The sequence below is a fragment of the Emys orbicularis genome, chromosome 5 (genome assembly GCF_028017835.1).
Source record: "Emys orbicularis isolate rEmyOrb1 chromosome 5, rEmyOrb1.hap1, whole genome shotgun sequence".
NCBI classification, from domain to species: domain Eukaryota; kingdom Metazoa; phylum Chordata; order Testudines; family Emydidae; genus Emys; species Emys orbicularis.
This window is the reverse complement of record NC_088687.1, coordinates 20,490,981-20,512,293: the sequence shown is the minus strand read 5'-3', so window position 1 is coordinate 20,512,293 and position 21,313 is coordinate 20,490,981. Positions and strand designations below refer to the sequence as shown.

Genomic DNA, 21,313 nt, shown 5'->3' with positions numbered 1-21,313 from the left:
TTTACAATCAATCCATAACACAAAAATGTTTGTAAAATCTGTTTGTCAAACAATTTAGAATAACAAACATATTTTTAAACATCACAAGCCATTTATGAACAGTAAAAGAACTAAATGCATGAAATAAAATAAATTGAACACAATAAATAGTTTGACCAGCTCTAGCAGGAAGAAACCAATTAAGGTCTTCCATGTAGTATTCTGCCTTTTGAAAACTCATAACAGAAATGTGATTTTCATTTTCTTAATATAATTTAATAAGGAACTTTTCATCATTAAATATTGTAATTGCATGTGCTTTATGATGCCATTACATATATTTACACAAATTAAGTTATTTGATGTAATTCCATTATTTTTCAGGATGCATTCTTTAAAGTAGGCAAATTGGAAAGCAACCATGCTAACATTACATTACAAAATGTTAAAGAAAAATTCCAGTGTAATAGAACTGTTCAATCATTACTTCAAAGTATAAAGGAGAATAAATCAGTTTAAAAACAACTTAAGCTCAATTTCTGTTCTTGGCTTGCACTGGCGTAAGTCAAAATAACTGCACTGAAGCCACCATCTGATGATGTGATAATACATACTAAGGCTGTAAAAAATCAGCTTCCATTTGTATGCAAATCAGAGAAGAAACTTGCAGAGTTTTTGTTACATAGGTTAGGTTATTTTTTCCATTTTAGGCAATTTAAAAATAGTTTAAACATAATAGTTTAACATAAACAAAAACAGACCTTACCTGAAGGTTTAGAATGCCCCTGTTTTCACATGCATTCAGACTGGAGCTGAACAGTTTCAGTCCTGTTCTGCATTATCAAATGGGCCACCTGCTGGGACCATAAGGAATATGACCACTTCCACTGAATTCCGGTCAGTTTCAGGGAAAACGAAAGAGTAGCAAATGTTTTTGAAATCCAGTTTTGAATATTTATTTTTAGCAGCCTTGTTCATCAGAATGTTTTGGGAGGACATTGAATTAATGTAACTCATTAAGCGTTCAGATAACACTGCTATTTGAGTGCATTGAATTTCATGAGAGTTTTATGTGGGTGAAGGCAAAAATCTAGACTTAAATATTTAAATATTTAGAAAACTATAACTAATGACCAAGGTCTAATTAATGCCTGATATAGGAAGATGCAACTGCATTGGACTCAATTAAAATTTTTTGTTTTAAAATATCCTACAAAAACAAGAACATTTCAGGTCAGGATTGAACAGGTAATACTGAGGCACAAGCGGTTGCTATTTCAATATTCTATTGTACTATCTTGTGACTGGGAAATAGAGGTTGATTAGCTCCTCAGCTATGAACATCCATGCATTTGTAGGTTGGATCACAACTTTTACCCTGTGAATTGTTAGGAACATATAGCCTCCAGACATGTCTCATTCCCGAGAGGGTAAGTTAGTCTGTATTTGCCCAAGGTAGATTTTTTAGTCATAACAGGTTTAGTTGTTTAGTGTATGAGCGGTCAGTCTTCCTTAACTCTGTGTCTGATCTGTCATCCCCATCAGAGATTACTCTGCAATGCTGTTGGCTGCACTAAACTTCTGGTGCTTTGAATCTAGCTTTTATTCAGAGCGAAGCTACTTGACGAAACCGATGTCAGTGCACAAACACAGATTTTAAGCTGTGCTCCTAAAATTAATGTTTAGGGGAAAATAACTATTTATGAATAATAATGATACATGTGTAGCCACCCAGGCCTCCTAACTCCTGCACTTTATAACTAAAAACTTGTGGCTGACATTTTCACAAATAGGAGGCCAGAATTAGGCTCCCAAATCCACAGATGGGCTCATAAATAAAAATGGGGGTAGGATTTTTGAAAGAGACTTAGTAAACTTCACTAGGTGTTGGGGGATGAACTCCTTCAGGCACTTCTGAAAATCCCAGCCTTGATTCTTAAAGGTGCTGAGCATCTATTGTCTCCTGTTAAAGTCAATGAGAGCTGCTGGGCACACAGCATTTTGGAAAATCAAGGTCGTTCCTAGAGCTGGTTGGGAATTTTCTGTCCCTGTTTTTTCAAAAGTAAATGTGGTTTCCTTTGGGAAATGTTGATTTTGCTGAAATTTTTCAATTTTCCTGAGGGTTAGACTCCCTGGTTGGACTGTATCTTCCATGATGCACCGGGGTCTCCCCTCTGGCCTACTCATCATGGGAGCCCCCTGTTGCATCGTGGAAGAGGGAGCCAGGCCCCTAGAGGAAAACAGGAGCACGAGGCACAATGGCATCTTAGATAGCTACAGAATAACGTTGGACCGAAATATTTCGTTTCAGTTTGGGAATATCAAAATGCTGCATTTCAACGTTTCCAATTTGATTTTTTCCAGAACATTTCATTTAGCATCAACGTTTCCTGGAATGCTAATTTGGGTTTTTTGGTCAGCTCTGTTGGTTATTTAGGTGCCTAAATATGGATTTAGGCTCCTGACTTTAAGCTCCTACGTTTGAAACTGTCAGGTATATCTGTGCCTATGCTGATCCACTGGCATAAAGTCATGTGTGCTCCTAGGAGTGGCCAGACTACAAGAGTGTCTGCGCTAGTACTCCATTCTCTGGGAAGCAGCGGGAGATTCCATCTCCCCCAAGTCTGTGCGAGGCCCGTGCATTCCAGCTTTGTGCAAGGGTTCCTATGTTTTAGCATGAGAGGACATAGACAAAGAGAGATGAAACACCTACGTTGTGGGGTATATTTAAACTGCATTTCTTGGGATTTAACAGGTCCAAAGGACTATAGCAAAGCAGATTCAGATGGTGAAACAGATAGGTAAAGGTCGCTATGGAGAAGTTTGGATGGGAAAGTGGCGTGGAGAAAAGGTAGCTGTAAAAGTGTTCTTCACCACTGAGGAGGCCAGCTGGTTCAGAGAGACAGAAATCTATCAGACTGTCCTGATGAGGCATGAAAACATTTTGGGTAAGTGAGTGAAATAAAAGATAGAGATGATATCGTTTTAAGTTTCTTAGTTATTCTTACTAATAACTTCGTATTTGCTGATGTCCTTTTCTTCATGCATTTTGTTACCTGCCATGCTTTGCAGTTAACCACAAAACGCTTCTCTCCATGGGGCCGATGTCAAAAAGCAAATCATTTTAAGGGTCTCCCTGCAGATAGAGAGTAACTGGATTTGGGAGGCTGTAATCCCCAACAACCATACACCTGTTTTTCCCACCTGTGTCTGGGGTTTTTTTTAGAAAGCAAACTCCAGGCCACTGAATTGACATTTAAAAAATGACACCACATAGAACTGAAAAATAAGAGACACCGAAGGCATTCTGAGGGTATTTGTTTAAAACTCAGTTATGCACTTTGTACAGAGCTCTCTGTAGGGGGTGATGTGAGGCCACACTATGCTAGGAAGAGCCGTCAGGAGGTGTGGCTGCTGGGTGTTTGTGTGATCCTTCCGCAGACAATTATGTTCCTAGAGCGACCAAGAACTGAGCAGACCTTGCTTAGCTGAGCTGAGCTGCTTTTGTACCTGTCCTTTGCACAGAGCGGGGTGGGTTTTTTTGTGACGTTCCCTCCCCTCTTGATCACAATTTAACCCTTAATCTGGGGATTAGACAGAAAGCATTGATAAACTTTAGCATGAGCTGTTCTTAATATAGCCATATAACCACTCAGAGTAATTGTTGCATACTTTTTTCATGCAGTATAATCCACATTTTTAGTATGTGCTGATGCAGGCACGGTTCATATCCTTAATAAGTGAATACAATATAGATAGGATAAAGAAGCTGAACTTGTAGCTAAAACACACAAGTAGCTGAAAGAACATTTAGAGTCGTGTATGGTGTTCAAAAGCTCCGAAAAATATTAATCTGATAATATTTTTCCCCCCCCATAGGGTTCATTGCTGCGGACATTAAAGGTACAGGGTCTTGGACCCAACTGTATCTTATCACAGACTACCATGAGAATGGCTCCCTGTATGATTATCTGAAATCCACTACCTTAGATTCAAAAGCCATGCTAAAACTGGCCTACTCCTCTGTTAGTGGTTTGTGCCACTTGCACACTGAGATCTTCAGTACTCAAGGCAAACCAGCTATTGCCCACCGTGATCTGAAAAGTAAGAACATTCTAGTGAAAAAGAATGGAACCTGCTGTATAGCAGACCTGGGCTTGGCAGTTAAATTTATTAGGTGAGTAAAATTAGGTGCATTTCTTTGTGTGTGAATTCTTTCCTGACGCCAGGCTTGTTAATGTCAGCAATGGGTGTTTTTTATTGAAAGGGATCAGAGAGATACCATGATTCTTTTTGTATCATTGTTTGTGGTGTGTAATATATATGATACACCCTTATACTATACTAGGGGCAGAGTATATTATATATTGCATGTTTATAAATAGCTGTTTTGTATTTAAATAGTAGTTCTAGTAGTATTTGCACACAAATGCAATTTTCAGTAAGTTGTACTTAATAGACAACTGATCAATATTACTGCATGCTGAAATGAGAGATCAGAGACCGGGGTTGGGGTTAAAGTTGTGATCATATGTGTGATCCAACATCTGAATAACTGACTGACAGCACATACAGAATAAATGAAATAATCTGCACATGTAACTAAGAGTCATTGCTGTATGGGAGCTGTTTGGTTCGTTTTAAAAGAGTTTGTGTTCTAGCAGGAATGAATGTTAGCAATTCTGTGATTTTTCTTTTTCAGTGCAAAAGTGAGGGTATGAATTGCAGGTTGCAATGTAAGAGACCACGTTGGAAAATGTGGCTTCCCTTAAGTGTTGTTTTTTTTAATTCCATACAAGATTTTAAATTAAAATAATTTAGAGTACAGATAAAGGCAGCCTTCTGTTCACCACCACTAGGAGAAAAAGGAATCATGATGTTGCTAAGTGCCTAGAAAACAATAACTTGGAATTGTATCAGTGTTACTTGTGCAACTCATAGGAACAATGTTCTCCAGTGAGAGAGGCAGTGACTTCTGTACAGCTGCTTGCCTTTTTGTTGTGCTCAGTTTCTTTACAATTCAGATCCCTGGATTTATGTCATATTTTCTTCAGGAAGTAAAGAAGTATCCCAACATGCATATGCATTAATGACCGTGTAAGTGACCAATGACACATCTCGTAGAGGATCTGCTGGTTTGTTATTTTCAGAATCGTGGGTGGAAATTCATACAGTTCTTCTATCAGATTTTATCATTCTTAGTGGATATAAACCAGTTAGGTGTCAAGGGGTGAAGGGGAGGCAACTGACCTTTTTAAATAATCCACAAATTATGCCATATCTAGAACTGAAAACTATTAAAGTTAATACAGCTGTAAGTGTTTTACATCCTAGGCGAGGAAAGGCTAGGAGAGATCAGGAATAATGCACAAGAAATGGTTAGTCTTTCTTCCTCACAGGTCCGGCTTGGCGGAGAGTTAAATGTTATTGTCCCAGTTTTTTAGTCTTCTCCATTAATTGGTAAGACTAAAGCATTAGGTAGTGCAGTATGTTAAGAAAACAATATTTAATGAAGATTTGATTATCACCTGCATTAGCGTTAAGTCTAATGCTAAACGAAATCTCACAAATGTTACCAGCATCCCCCTTGAGTCTTATCTCTGTTGTGGTTCTGCATTTGAATGCTTAATATAGCCGCAGGCAAGTAAGCCTTTTAAGCAGGGTGGCTGTTCACAGGTTCCATTAAGATTATGCATTATTTTTGACCTTGTTTGAATTTGTTTTTTCTCCACATCCAGTTGGGTTTTCAGAGGTGATTTTTTTTTTTCAAGCTACTTTTTTGTATGTTTGATTTTTTTTTTTTCTTCTTTCCTTTCCTTTCCTTTCCTCCTTCCGCCTTTTAGTGATACAAATGAGGTGGACATACCACCAAACACCCGGGTAGGAACAAAGCGCTATATGCCTCCTGAGGTGCTGGATGAAAGCTTGAATAGGAATCACTTCCAGTCATATATCATGGCCGATATGTACAGTTTTGGACTCATCCTTTGGGAGGTAGCAAGGAGATGTGTGTCAGGAGGTAAGTTCCATCCTTTCTTTCTGGGTAGTAGATTTTGTTGCAATAAACTAACCTGGGTAAACACATTGGTAGTCCTGAGCCTATTAATTTCTGCTTCCTTGAGATCAATCCACCAGCGGTCGATTTGGCAGGGTCTGACATAGCCTCAGAGTGGTAAACATCTCTGCGGTTTGAGCAGAAAGAAAATGGGGTGATTTTGCTTGGGTGTTCTGCCATCCAAGTACAGAACGAGGCCCCAATATTACAGTTGGATGCCATGTGAAGTCATATATCCGTATCTTCCCTTTTTGCATTCCCTCTGCTGTTTCATTAGATGATGTTCTTTTTTGCTTTACCATCTAAAATAATCAGGTTAGTTTTTACATTGCACTTTCCACTTATAGATCTCAACGCTCTATTCACTGGACATGTCTGGTTTATTTTCACCCTAGAAGAGGAGCTGCACTTATGTTGTGGGTCAATTGATCTCTGTAGTTATAGCATACTAATAATAATATAAACAACTATTCTTATTCTTTATCTAAAGGAAATGGCACATTGCTACATTTTGTCAAGGGCATACAAAAAAATCAATATTTGCCAGCTACTCCTACATATATTCCCCTTTTCTAAGTGAAGGGATTCATTACTTTTTATCTTCTGAATCTCATATAGTTGAGCCACAGAAAGGTGGAGTCCAAAAGGGTGTAGTTGATATAGTCCAGACATCCTTAGTCCCCTGGGATTTTTATCCTGCAGTTATGATGCATCTGGAACATGTTTCTTTCAGGAATAGTTGAAGAATACCAGCTTCCATACCATGATCTTGTGCCCACTGACCCCTCCTACGAGGACATGCGGGAGATCGTATGCATCAAGAAGCTCCGTCCCTCATTCCCCAATAGATGGAGCAGTGACGAGGTAAGAAGTCCTTTAAAATTATCTGCCTTTTCATCCACAATAGATAGGTGGGATTTTCAAACATAGTTATCACTGAAGTAGGTGCTCTGATTCTCTGGCCTGAAATCTTTTTAGAAAGATTTTTTTACTGCCTACCAGAATGCGTGCATTCAGACTGCAGCATGGAAGCGAGTAGACCAATCCATGACGCTAATGCTATTAGTGTAGCGGTTTGAGTATAGAGGGACAGCAGCCCCTATTTCAGCTTAAATAAAGAGCTATCACCCTTCTACCCATGTAGCTTGGAGAGGTGATCCTTTATTATATTTTCTTTCCACAGTGCCTAAGACAAATGGGAAAACTCATGACAGAGTGTTGGGCTCACAACCCTGCTTCTCGTCTCACAGCCCTGCGAGTAAAGAAAACACTTGCCAAAATGTCAGAGTCACAGGACATTAAACTTTGATTCAATAAAAGACAACTTTTTGCATTTTGCAAAAACCCATAAAAAAAATGACTTACTTTCCCTTGTGGTCAGAGGACATGAAGAGAAGCCTTCACTAATATGTATCCTGAACACAGTCATCCTTCAGAGCAACTGTAGATTTGATTTAACATCTTTTGAGGAGAGCAGCCTTTGACACACACCATCAGACAAGGCTTGTTTGCATGGGAAAATACCATTTCAGTAACTGGTTCAAGATTCTTATGTATGTGGCTTTCTGTGAAAGCTTTTTTGTTTAATATTGTTTAAAAGATACTGCTTTAAAGTGACAGTTTTTCATTTATAAAAGGATTTGCACTCCAAACAGCCATTCACTTTCATTTACCAGAGAAACCACTACATAGTTTCTCACTCAACTTTAGTTTCAGATTTGTGGTGATGCTAAGTCCGGAAAACAACACATTTGTTTTCCAAAGTGGGAAGAAAGAATAGCACAAACAAACAGCTTCTCTGAGGTAAAAAAAAAGTTGGGAGGTCAAGATGTTCAGGTTTGTAAAATGTTATGGATGATTAAAGCACTAAATAAATGTAAATGAAACATATTTATTTATTAACATGCATAGGTTGACAATGTAAAGATTTTTCAGACACTACCTTTTTGGGAACCAGTGCCTTATGAAACCTGTAAATACTGTAATTCTAAGAACTAGGGAACAAATGGTTATGTTGTATTTGTTCAAACTGTGTATGGTTGTTTTAACTTTTAACATTCCCCAAATAAATGGTTCTATCTCCCTTCAAGCAAGCATTCCAAAATGATTTCCCCCAAAGGTAACCTGGGAATTTGAACAGAAAAATGCTGATCTCAGCTGAGTGACACAGACTTTAACTAGTCCTATGTACTATCAGTTGATAATATGTCTGATCCTTCTCATTCTTTGTACCTCAGGTGTTTCTCCTGTTGTTGTGGTAGGCTGTCAATTGTCCACTTCCCCCCCTCCCCCCCCCAAGCTCTTGTGCTGTGACTTGGGTCAATAAATAAATGTTACATGCATACAGGTTGGATAAACACAGTCCATCACTAGGTTTTAAGTTTTGGAATGGAATGACACAATACCCTACAACAGGTATCCCAGGTGTAAACATTGTTTCTTTCTAAGGGGATATAAATCTCAGGGATTATATCTAAAGTTGTACTACCAGCTTAGTTCTGGTCTGCTGCCACCATTCCCTACCCTGGGAAACTTTTCACCAATTCCCTGGTGAATACAGATCCAAACCCCCTTGGACCTTAAAACAAGGAGCAAATCAATCAGGTTCTTTAAAAGAAGGCTTTTAATTAAAGAAAAAGGTAAAAATCATCTCTGTAAAATCAGTATGGAAAATAGCTTTACAGGGTAATTTAGGTTCAAAGTATAGCAAACAAAGATAAACACTCTAGTAAAAGGTACATTTCTTACCTGGCTTTTTACTTACAAGGTTGAAATAAGAGAGACTTGTTTAGAAAGATGGGGAGAACCTGGATTGATGTCTGGTCCCTCTCTGTCCCAAGAGCAAACAACCCCTTAAACAAAGAACACAAAACAAAAGCCTTCCCCCCCCCCCCCAGATTTGAAAGTATCTTGTCCCCTTATTGGTCCTTTGGGTCAGGGGTCAGCCAGGTTACCCGAGCTTCTTAACCCTTTACAGGTAAAGGGATTTTGGAGTCTCTGGCCAGGAGGGATTTTATAGCACTGTACACAGGAGAGCTGTTACCCTTCCCTTTAGACAAAAGTGGTGCTCTAACTTGCCAGCTCAGGGATGTAATCCCCTCATCAAGATGAATTACCAGGAGCAGCAGCACTTTGAAGTGTGGACATAGCCTCAGCAGGTTAGATCAGACAACGACAGGCAGTGGGATGCCTGTGAGAGGAGAAATAAAAGCTGCTTTGCCTACCCCCGCCATTTTTGCAAACATGGGTGTCTCATCATGCTGCCTCCGGACCAGTAAATTTCCACCCCTGCTCCGAATCGCCCCCTTTGCCACGTTTTAACTCATGTCAAAAGCAGCTGAGTTCAGTACACTACACTACACCACACCGGCCCGGCCTAACCTAGGCCGGGCGCCCGCCGTGCGGAGAAGCTGTAGGCAGGACGCCGCACCCGCCCGGCTCCCCTGTGCTGGGGAGCGGTACCTTACCGGTACGCTTGCCGCGCCGAGCCGGGCGCTGTCGGAGCCCCGGCGGGACACACGTCGCTCTAGCCTCTCCCTTGCTCTGGATGCTGGAGCAGCCGCCGCTCTCTCGCGCGTGAGCCGCTTCCGGCTTTGTACTCCCGCCCTCGCGTCCCCAGCCAATGGGAACGCTGTTCCCAAATGCGCATGCGCCGGGCCCTGATTGAGGTGCGGGACGCGGACGTGTGACTCCACCAGCCGCAAGAGGCCAACTCGCTTGCTTGTTCCCCGCCCCTGTGCCAGCGAGTTTATTGTGTGTTAGACTGCTGCTTCCCCCGCCCCCCCCGCCTCAGACTGCACAGGCAGGGCTTCCTTAGTGCGCATCATTACTCGCTCCCTCAGCCAAGCGCTGCAGGGACACAGACCAAAACGACAACAGCCATCATCTCCCCCCCCCAAAAAAAGCTGACAGAGAAATAAGCACATGGGGCACAGGTCTTAGGCCAGCAATAAGTACCCCTCTGTCACATTTATTATTACCACCACCACTGCACGTGTATACAGACCATATGGGTGAGGTGGCGCCTCACTTCCCCCCACTCTTTAAGGCAGTCTTTGCTGTGGAGCCACTCTCTTACACCACCAGCCTCTAGTTACACGCACATTGGACAGGAAGAGCTAGGTACACACACCGAGACTGTGCCCCTGAACACTTTCCCAAATAAACAGTACATAGGGGTTTGTTAGATTCAACTCAGGCCCATCACTTGGCTTAACCACAGGCACTGAGATTAGTGACAAATGAGAATAAATTTATTATTGAAGAACAATGTAATGAGAATATTGGAAACAAGTCATTACCTAAACAACCAAAATCATAGCACACTTTCTAGACGCTTAGTAAAACTAGCAGGTTAACCTCCTGGCTGAAGACAGTTCTCTCACCCAAAGTCCTCTGCGACGTTTTCAACTGAGGCTGCCTGCGACCCATGCTGTCCATTCGCTTCCCAGATGCAGGATGAAGGGGTATCTTCTGTACCTTCTATATATACACCCCCGACGTTCATTGTCTTTCCTCCAAGGCAGGATAATCCCCCGGGGCTTGTTTTTGCCTGCTTGCTCCTTTTCTGTTGACTTCACATCTCTTTATTAACAGTTGACTTTGTATATAAACAGGCCTGCATTCTGCTATTTTACGCTACATTTACATCCCAACACAGAGATACACTTTGCAGAGTTTAAACCAGGGGTCGGCAACATCTGGCACGCGGCTCGCCAGGGTAAGCACCCTGGCGAGCCGCGTGCCAGATGTTGCCGACCCCTGGTTTAAACACATATTTTCTGTATATATACGTAACTTCTCACATAGTATCTGTACACCATTTGACAACACTATTGATTGTCGGAGAAAAACTGAGTTCTCACTCTTTTGTTTGGGTACAGCAAGTCAGAAGCTTTATTAACTCTCACAATTGTGCAGAGGGAGAGAGCTAAGCAGGTCTCCCTCTCTGATACCTAATTACAACAAGCATTTATACCTTTCATTACAGAAATAATGAGGGACAGCTGCATTTTGTTTATACATAAGCCATCTTGATATCTTATTTCTTAATTGTTTTGACTCTTGCCAACATACAATATTTCCTATACCTTATCTACACAAGGTCTTCTACACCTTATCTATACAAGGTCACAATAACTTCTCACACAGTACTTTCTCACCCGCCTCACACAATCCTCGCTTCTACAAATCTCGCGTTATCAGGGCTACAGTTAGCCTGACTCTTGCTAACAAACTGTCATGCATTGCAGTTCTTTTCTGACAGTTCTTTTTCTGCTTCCACAACCCCCCCTTTTGTACTTCTAGTACAACAAACATTCTTAAATCTCTATTTGCATTAAGTCCTGGACTTCAGATTCTACATCAGATGCTTCAGTCTTAGGGGTTCTGATTGGATGTAATGACAATGCATGATTAGCATGAACATGAAAGGTATTACTATTATTACGTCTTTTACAACAACAATAACATAATCCTAAAATAATAACAATACAAGCAATAACATTCCCATAGCAATACTATAATGGGGTTGTTGTACAGCCTTAGTCACAAAGCACAATACATCATACTTAGTACATAAAGTGGATACTCTATAAGCAGTCTGAAAGGCATACTTTTCAACTTGATATATGTTTTGAAGCATGTGAATTTGCCCTTGTACTTCAGAGATTTTCTGAATCTCTGGTAACAGTGAAAACAAATTCTGAAATCTATCAGGTACTAAACTAGTCCAATTAAAGGGTATCTGGAACCTAAGGGCTACTTGGAAAACTCTATCTGCAGGCCAGTAAATAATATGATTGCCTGCAGTGGTAGTGAGATTAAAATGTATGTCTTGTAATGTGGTGTCATTAACATACACACAGCTATCGTTAGCTTGAAAAAGTAAGTGTCCTGTCAGGGTAGTTCCTTGTCCCCTACCCTCCCAACAAACGTAGTCATAAACAGTGACAACTTCTCCTAGCTCCAGTTTACGTATACACTGAAGCTGTGGGGGTTCTAATGGCCAAAATGTCCACTGACTTCCTAACCCCATCCAAATGTGAGGTGTAATCCCAGGAGCACTGACTAAAAATCGATTGGGCATACCAGGTGGTCTAATTTCCCAGATGTCTCGGTGAATTATCCAATCCCACATGCATCCTCCCCATGGACCCGGCAGGATACGGTATGTGGGAGCCCACACCCCCTTTACCGGTCCATATGCTTGGAAGGAGCATTGAGAACGTCCGCACTTCCATCCAGAAAGTTTCCAAGTAAGTCTCCATGGCCACAGATCAGATGGTACTCCTGATGTGTCTGTAAGGGCAGTGGGCCAAGCCTGATGTTCTAGATCATTCCGAATGGCCATCAGCTGGTCATTCAGGAAATCCTGAATCTCTGAACATGCTAGATCCCACTGCAATGCCTTCCCAGCCTCAGTGATATTCAATACCATCTCTGTCAGCAACTTCTGGGTCATAGAACTAAGGGCAGAAATAACATGTAACTCACCAACTCCAGCCTGTACCTGGGTTAGTTGTGCTCCAGAAACAAGGCCAATGGCCTTCTCTAGTTGGCCCAATTTCTCATCATGTTCCTGGTTCTTAAAAATATTCCACACTGCTGCTGCACTATTGGCCCCATCCCACAGGGATCCGGTCAAGTCTCTCTTCTTTCTAGAGGAAATAACCCAAGCCCTCTGTTGTGCTAATCTAATGGCAGCCCCCTGTGAACAATTTGGGTATTTGTCTGATTATTCACTAATTGGGTGACCAAATAACAATAAGGGCCTCTCTCATTTAACACAGTACAAGTTCCAGGAACAACCATCATATCTACTTCACTATAGAACCCATCAATTGCAATTATTAATTCTTGGGGTTCGCTGGTAGTGATATCATGTATTTCTATCTCTACTGATCCATTTGTTTTCCATTCAATTGTTTGCTCATATACATTATCCTGAACTTTAAAGAATAATTTCTCTGAACAAAATTTCAGTAAATCACTAAGATGTGAAAGCCTTGGCCAATGGGTTTCATTGGAATATACAGTACGGATTGTATCTGGGTGAGTTACAGTGGTGGTGGCAGGGGTCAAGGGACTAGTGGGTGTAGTCCTAGTGGTGGCAAGGCGGTTTTGATATTCATCTTCTGAAAGCCAATTAGGAAGGGCAGTGCACCCTGAAGGTACCTGTCCATAAGCACAAAGTCCTGATCCTGGAAAGAATCCACCCCACCACTGGACCCTGCATTCCCAGGAACGGTCCCCACAGTTCCCTCCTTGCCAATAAACGATGCTCCATCTTTTCCACCAGGGCCAGTTCTTAATGTCTTTTGTAGTCAGGAATTCCTGGACTTTGGTGGTTTCAGCAGAGCGAGTGTTTCTTCTTTTCTTCTTCAAAAGCAGTTGTGATTCACCATAGTGCAGGGGAGAGGTTACTAGCACTTCACCCTGTACTGGTGTGATTTCTGTAAAGGAATTCAAAGGCATTGTAGATCTGTCAGTGGACAAGGGAGAGGTTACTAGCACTTCACCTTGTCCTCCTTCCCTGCTGTCCAGGAGGCACAGCAGAGCTAGCAGGAGAAATAGGCTGATCAGCAGCTGGAGAATCCTCTCCAGGTGGAGGGGTCTTTTTGCAGTAAGAAGCATGGTTCCAGGTGGGCAGTCCTTGGCACTTTACAGCGGTGTTGGTGGTTAACAGGACTTGGAAAGGGCCCTTCCAGCATGGAGCCAAAGCAGTCTTTCATTGATGGACTTTACGTAGACTCAGTCTCCTTGTTTCAATGAATGGCAGGGCTGCTAGGGTCTTTGGGTAGCACTTCTTTTATCTGTGAGAAAAGAAACCTAACACATTTCATTAATGCCTGGCAGTGTTTTGCAGATATCATAGTTGCTTGGGCCCCCCTTTTCTTGGCTGTCAGCCAAGTCTTAGCTGTGGGTAGTATCCTTGGATGGGGCCAACGTCTTATCTTTGGACTGAGCTTGCTAGCTATTTTTTCCTCAGTTAACTCATTCTGTTCTTTTTCCTTCTCCCCTTCTTGGCTTCTTTTAACCTACAAAGGAAACTTCCACTCTTCACTCATACACCTTTTCCCAACAATGAACACATACACATTGCCATTATACAGTACATTAGTCTTATTATTCAATGTATGCCATGTACACTCTTCCAGTAAAATAACTTATTACAGAGCTTTGGAGCAACAAACCAGGACAAGCACACCCACTTTTGAGGAGTTCACTCGGTACAACCTCAGGTGTCCAATAGCTTTCCTCCCTCCCCAGCCCTCTGGCTAGAAATCTGAGGTAGCCAGAAGGATCCCATGGGCAATATGGGGAGTGGGTTAACCTTCCATGTCCTTGCTTCCAAAGACTGTTGGTATGCAAATTTTAACAACAATTTTTTTCAATTAAAAATCTGGCCAATGAAGTTTCTTTTTCTTACTTAAGCAACTGTATTAGACTTTAGTATATCACATTTTCCTGATTTATCCAAACACTTTGTATTCCAAGTTGAATAAAACAAGTATCTGCTTTTTGATTTAACCCTTCTATTTAATTTTGAACTAGGCTGTCTTATGAAAATATTAAACACAACAATTCTGGCCACAAGACAAACACCACAAGACAGGACATAGAACACAAAAATAATTCCTATTGTACCAGTAAATGCATGGTACGTTGAATGCTGTTCAGCTGGCATCCGTTTTCTCTGATGATCTGAAAGACAAAAGAACAGAGGTCTACCCCTTCTGGGTAGTCAGTCATTGCTTAAAATATTTCCTTTATATACACATACTCTTGTTGATTTTAGACAAAACAGAGGAATTACCCCATATTTCCTTGTATTTGTTTCATAGGCAGCCCAGGTTTCAGTGGCTTCTACCTTATTAGTTAGAAAATTGCATTAATACAGATGCTTTCTGGCTTGCTTCCAGATCCAAAGCTATCCACAGCTTAAAGATTCTTACTTTAAAAGGGACACAATTAACTTTCCCAGACTTTTGATTGCCTTTTACTTCTAGCTCCTGCTTTCAAACACCCAGTGATCTGAAAAAGACAACACAACCTATATTGGTAGGTTTGCATTTCTTTTACCTCTGCTACAATATACACTGCACATGTTCTGGGGAAAATGCACATCCTCTCCACAATTCAATTTCCATAACACTAGCCACATCAATTTCTACACAAGGTGTAACTGTTTCTTTTGTGCTTACAAAATCTCCATGCACCCCTAGTAAAGTGACAGCTCGACCACACAGAGCCAGGGGCACTGTCCTTCTCTATCTTTTTACCAGAACTTTTATCTGCTATTTTGTTACCCAAAACCAAATTCAGATCTTTTATTCTCCTGGCTTTGACTACCCTGCTGCAGTCACAACCTTTGGTCTTTAGTTAAAACATTTTAAATCTTGTAAAGCATTAAGTCACCTTAAGGATTAAATGCTAAACACCATATTAAACAACACTAGTTTCCTGTGTCTGGCAAAAGTATTTTCGGTTTTTGCAACTTTAAACAATATCAATTCATCTCAAACTTATAAAACACAGATCCCACAAAAACCAATAATCTATTTGTCCTGGTGCCTGGTTTTCCAGTACCAGGCGCAAGGGAGTTAAGTAAGTCGGAATGTCAAAAGATCTGGATTCGGGCCAATCAGTGCCCAGGGCTGGCCAATCCTGGGTACAAAGCTGCAACAAGCGTCTCTTCCACATTCTTTTCTCACAAGGCTACCCGAGTCCTCCCTCGTGAGGCTTGCCACTTGGGCAAAACGCATAGCCCATTGGCGTTTAACTATTCAATTTTCTCTTGTGGCAAACACACTGCTGTTACAGCATATGCAAACACAAATGGTTAAATTCTGACAAGTCCCTGAAGGACCGGTACTTGCTTAGCCAGTGCTTCCTTTTCTGCCTGGAAGTCCTGTCTCAAGGCTTGCAACTTGCCCTGGGCATAGGTTTGAGTTGCTGCCTGGTTCATGATCTATGCTCTTAATTGCTCAATTCTAGTTATCAAGTACACAACTCTTCCTATTACTCCAACTTCTCTATTGCCCAGTCCTGCTACGACTGGGGTAGATCCACCTGACACCCTTCCCGGTCAACCGGGGTGGAGAGAGGAATGCTAAATCCCTCTCCGGTTCTCAGACTTACTGCGGCTGAGAGTAGGCACACTTTCATACTCACACACGTATGTCCAGACTGGCCACGTCTGTGTATAACGTTGAGAGAAGGTGCTGTGCAATCTCCAACTTGCTTCCTCTCTTGGGAGGGCAGTTCTTTTACACCCTGAGGTCTCCTGGGGCGTCTTTTCAGTGATTCCAGTCCAGGCCGGCTGCCTGTGGCTTCTTCAGCGTCCCCAAACCACGCCGGCTCCAGGGTCGCAAAGGCAGACTGTTGGATCTCACTGGACAGTTAAGCTTTGCAAATGTAATCTCAGCACTGTAACTTGTATTGCCTTTGGTTTGACTATGTCTATATTTTTTCACAGCCAGCCGGGGCCGAAAGCAGTTTTTCTTTGTACTTAGCCTGGTCTGCATTGATTCTTGACCTTGAACGCAGATTAACTTTCTCTTTATCTCTGGACCAAGCTGAATTTCAAATTAACCCGTTCCTTTCCTCAATAGACAAATTGCTCCCATTGTGTGTCAGAGGCTTTCTTTTAGTGATTAAAAGCTCCTCTGAGATGTATGATCTTATCCAGATTGAAGGTACCTTCTAGTGGGCATTGTTTAGATGAATTTTCACGTGTGTAATGATTCCAATTCTCTAAATACCTGCAGGTTTTAGGACCATAATGTACGTACATAAAATAAGCTGGGGAACCCTTAGGGGGTGAGAGGGAATCCTTAGACTGTCCCCCACCCATTTTCCAATCACACACACAGGGAGGAGGATGCCCTGTCCGCGCTAGCGGCATATAAACTAAGGATCTCTCCCTACAGGGTATTCACACAGGAAAGACTAACGAGGATAGCCATGACCTCCTACACCTCCCTTCAGCAAAGAGCGTCGGCTAATCTCAGAGAGACGGTGCCGCATACTCTGTTGCATCCAGTGAGATGGTCAGACTGTCAGTGGCTCACACGGAGTGGAAAAGGGGAGGGAAGATGGGTTCACACACTCCTAGACCCAGGTAGCCTCCTCGCCGGACGATGCCAGGCCGAGTTAGCGTACCGTGGGTCGGATCTCCTAAAAGATCCTCTAGTTACCGGGCTTGCGTTAGAGTAGTTCTGGTCACGAGCCAAAAGACTTCGCAGAGTACTCTGGGCGTCTTCCGGTAACACTCAATTCACACTGGTGTACACACACACACACACACACACACACACACACACCAAGGCCTTACCTCAGGTACTATTCCCAAGTACCTCAGGTACTATTCCCAAGTACCTCAGGTACTATTCCCAAGTACCTCGATGCATCACTCGAGGCGGTAAAAACCCCTCTTGAGGCGGTAAACAACCCCTCTGTCCAGACTATGAGGCGGTAAAAACCGCTCCTGTTGAGGCAGTAACAACCCCTCAACACAGGTGCAATCCTATGCACCTCGCATATGCATACAGGGGGCGGCAAACAATTCCCCTACGCCGCTCAGCATCTGACCTTGCTGCACAGTCAATAAGTTCGGATGGCGTGAGCCCAACAGGGACAGACGGCCCCACGGACAGTCCTCCTCCGACACCCCAATAGAGATTTCAAAAGGTCTCTTACCTCTATTGTGGCGCCATGGGGTTCGAAGGGGAACGATCCGTAGTAACTGCCGGTGCCTCTGAGGGCGTTGCCATCCCGGACGAGCCCCCAAATTGTCGGAGAAAAACTGAGTTCTCACTCTTTTGTTTGGGTACAGCAAGTCAGAAGCTTTATTAACTCTCACAATTGTGCAGAGGGAGAGAGCTAAGCAGGTCTCCCTCTCTGATACCTAATTACAACAAGCATTTATACCTTTCATTACAGAAATAATGAGGGACAGCTGCATTTTGTTTATACATAAGCCATCTTGATATCTTATTTCTTAATTGTTTTGACTCTTGCCAACATACAATATTTCCTATACCTTATCTACACAAGGTCTTCTACACCTTATCTATACAAGGTCACAATAACTTCTCACACAGTACTTTCTCACCCGCCTCACACAATCCTCGCTTCTACAAATCTCGCATTATCAGGGCTACAGTTAGCCTGACTCTTGCTAACAAACTGTCATGCATTGCAGTTCTTTTTCTGCTTCCACATGATGACTAGCATGTCCACCGCTTTCAGGTGAGACCTCACCAGAGATTCTGTGGGAGAACCAGAATGTTCATAGCAGACTCAGGAGATTTTTGTAACCCCGCTGCACCCCCTTGCCAGTTGCCCTTAAAATATTCTTGTGTCACAGACACCAAAGCGGCGGCAATGAGTCAACGTGGGGATTTGTGACTAGCCACCGAGCCCTGTGTTAACCCATTAAACAAATAACCCCCTGGTCTCAGGAGGTGGATTGCGGCGGCCCTGGGATGGCTCTGGTTGTAAGCAGAAGGCAGGCAGGCCGGTCTGAGCACCCAGGCGGCACGAAGGAGGTAAGCTACATTCTGCCATAGTACTGCTTGACCGTTGACATAAGTAGATAGGTCACTTGTTAAAAATCCAAATACGTTTGTATTTTGCCCCGAGACAAGTTACAGAAGTTCCTTCGGGGGGCAGTACCTGGAATGCTAGTATCCAAAACAAGGAGAATGAAAGGTTTAGAACAAGTGGAAGGACTGGGACAAACTGATGCGCTGGGTTTTAGTGACGTGAAAAGTTTTATAACTTGTAAAATCATCCTACAAATGCTGCTAGCATGAAATTTTGGGAGCAAACCCTCTGCGTACGGTGAGTTCAACAATGCCGCATGAGACGGCTTCCCGGAAACTGCTGTCAGACATTTTGGGGTGCGGTCCAGACCGGTCAGTGGCCGTGTCATGACCTCCTCTGCGACGTGGGGTGCCTCACAATGCCTTGCTGCTGTGGCTCCCAAACAGGGCTGCTCACAAACAGCCAAACGGCTTGCAGGTCACACCCTGAGCGTCTGTGTATCGCCATGGCCCTGGTCCGGCAATTCTGAGCCCGGTGGCCTGTTAGCGAAAAGCAGCTACGCTCTGGCTTCCGGCAGCTTCGATTACTATGTGCACGGTGACTCCGACTCACTCCCAGTCCCGGATTTCCCCACAGAAATGTCTGTTACGCACTGTCCAGATATATTTGGTCCTCTCGCCTCTGTGAGGGCATCGAGCTACAACACCTTAAATGGAGTTCCCCACACGATTCACAATGCTAGATGAATTGTGATTAAAGAACAAAACAAGTTCATTTAACTACAAAGAGAGATTTTAAGAAAGTACAAGTTATAGTCAGAAATGGTTACAAGACAAACAAACATAAAACGCTTTCTAGTATTCAACAAACTAGACGTGGTTCAAGGTGAAATTCTTACCCCAGGTTTTCAGTAGCTTTGCCGACCAAGTTCCAGGACATGATCTGCTCCCAAGGTCCGATGGCTGTTTTCTTTTGTCCTCTTAGGTGAAAGAGAGCGATAGACAAGAAGAGACCATTTGAGATGTTTTTTGCCCCTTTTATAGCTCAGTCACCCTTGGAAAACCATTTTCCTGAGTGTGACCCCTGGTTAAAAGCTCTTTCCAGCTGAGAGCAAGGAGACACAGAGTCTTGTGTGGGAGAGGATTCACGCTGTCGTTTGCTAAGATCACATCTGCACTTTCCTGCCCTGCGTCCTTGCCAAAGAACGGCTGCTTGCCAGGTGATGACACCTGGCTGGGATGTCAACTTGTCTTTTGTGTTTGAGAAACAGGCGTACCCAGTCCCCAGATGTGTCCAGTAAACACATAGTATTGATTTTGGCTTATGTTCATAACTTTACATATAATGTTGCTACATACATTTTACCGTGACATTAATGACCAGCAAGTTTTACTTTTCACATGGTACCTCCAGCAGGCGTTTTTTGTACAAAGATTTTTACAATAGTGTACCGGGTGTGAATACAGGGGTGTGTTCTGTCACGGTATCTTATTGAACTTTTCGGCCTTTACGATGCCATCATTGACTTTCTGCAATAAACCTGATTGATATTGGTTAGTTTGGCTGTTCTATATATTTCATAACAAACCAAAGCATAGCCAAGTACGCAATGCTATAATTTATCAACAGTGCCCACCAGCCACAAAGGTGATTAATTACAGGCGGGTTCCTCCTTTAAAAAGCTCATCCTGGATAGACCAGACCCTGGCACCTCTTAAAGAATCCAGCTACCCTGGCACTTTGGCCTTAAATGTTTGGTACATTCACTACTGAAGTAAACCCGGTCTTTGCTCCTCCCCACCCCCTTGCCCTTAAATAAGGGCCGCCCTCTCCTCTGGCATTTGATACCGCTTTGACTGGAAGAAGATATGCCTTGGTCTCAGCATCTCTCTTCATGCAGAATTATTTCTGTGAATTAAAAAATGCCCCCAAAACTATGGAAATACCGACAGGGTTACAAACATACTGTGACAATTCAGCAAAGCCCCCTGGTCCCTGATTGGCTCATGGAGAGACCTGGCTATACAGTGGTCAGTGGTGCTCCGATTAGACCCCTGTGAAACCAGAATGACCCAATGGGGAGAGACGGGGGAGGGGGATATCAAGATCAAAATCCAGTCTGAAGTGGAGTCAGCAGGGTTACACAGAAGGAATCAAAAGCAGAATCCAGCCCAGAGTCAAACAGCTGCTGGGCTTTCTGAGAGAGCGACACCTCACTGCACCCTTTAACCCTTTCTGCTCTAGTGACTCCAGCAGTAATACCATCCAGGCAGGCTGTGCTCTTCTGGTGATGTGACTCCTACTCCCCTGGAACTGTAGGATGCTGATCTGAGAGCAGCAATGAGAGAGAGAGAGTTAAAAGGGGGGTGGGGGAGGACAGCGACAGCCAGGAGGCAGCGTAGCTGGGCCGCTTGGGAACATTATTGTGTGGGCTACAGTAGCGCAGCCCAAAATCAGGGCCCACTTTGGGCATTATTAGCAGTATTACGGTAGCACATAGAGGCCCAAAATTAAGGAGGAGACACTATGACATGCACATTATCAGCATCACGACAGTAGTACCTGGGGGTGGGGGGCATTATGAAGTGCACATTAGCAGCAGCACTACAATAGCGCCTATGGGCTCCCCTTTTTTATAGTGCGTGGGGGAAGCCCCCCTGTATAGGAGCACCTGTCCCAGAACAAGTGTACATTACCATAGCACCTGGTGGGGGCTCCCAGTATGAA

General features: G+C 43.0%; 1 protein-coding gene across 1 annotated transcript in view; it reads left to right on the top strand.

Moving 5' to 3' along the window:
- The window catches only part of BMPR1B (bone morphogenetic protein receptor type 1B), a 105,625-nt gene extending 98,282 nt beyond the window's left edge, over positions 1-7,343 (top strand). The window contains exons 7-11 of the mRNA XM_065404550.1: positions 2,735-2,927; positions 3,859-4,156; positions 5,823-5,998; positions 6,768-6,898; positions 7,218-7,343. Coding sequence (XP_065260622.1) covers positions 2,735-2,927; positions 3,859-4,156; positions 5,823-5,998; positions 6,768-6,898; positions 7,218-7,343 — 924 coding nt within the window. The remainder of the gene's footprint in view (positions 1-2,734; positions 2,928-3,858; positions 4,157-5,822; positions 5,999-6,767; positions 6,899-7,217) is intronic.
- Positions 7,344-21,313: the final 13,970 nt, after the last annotated feature.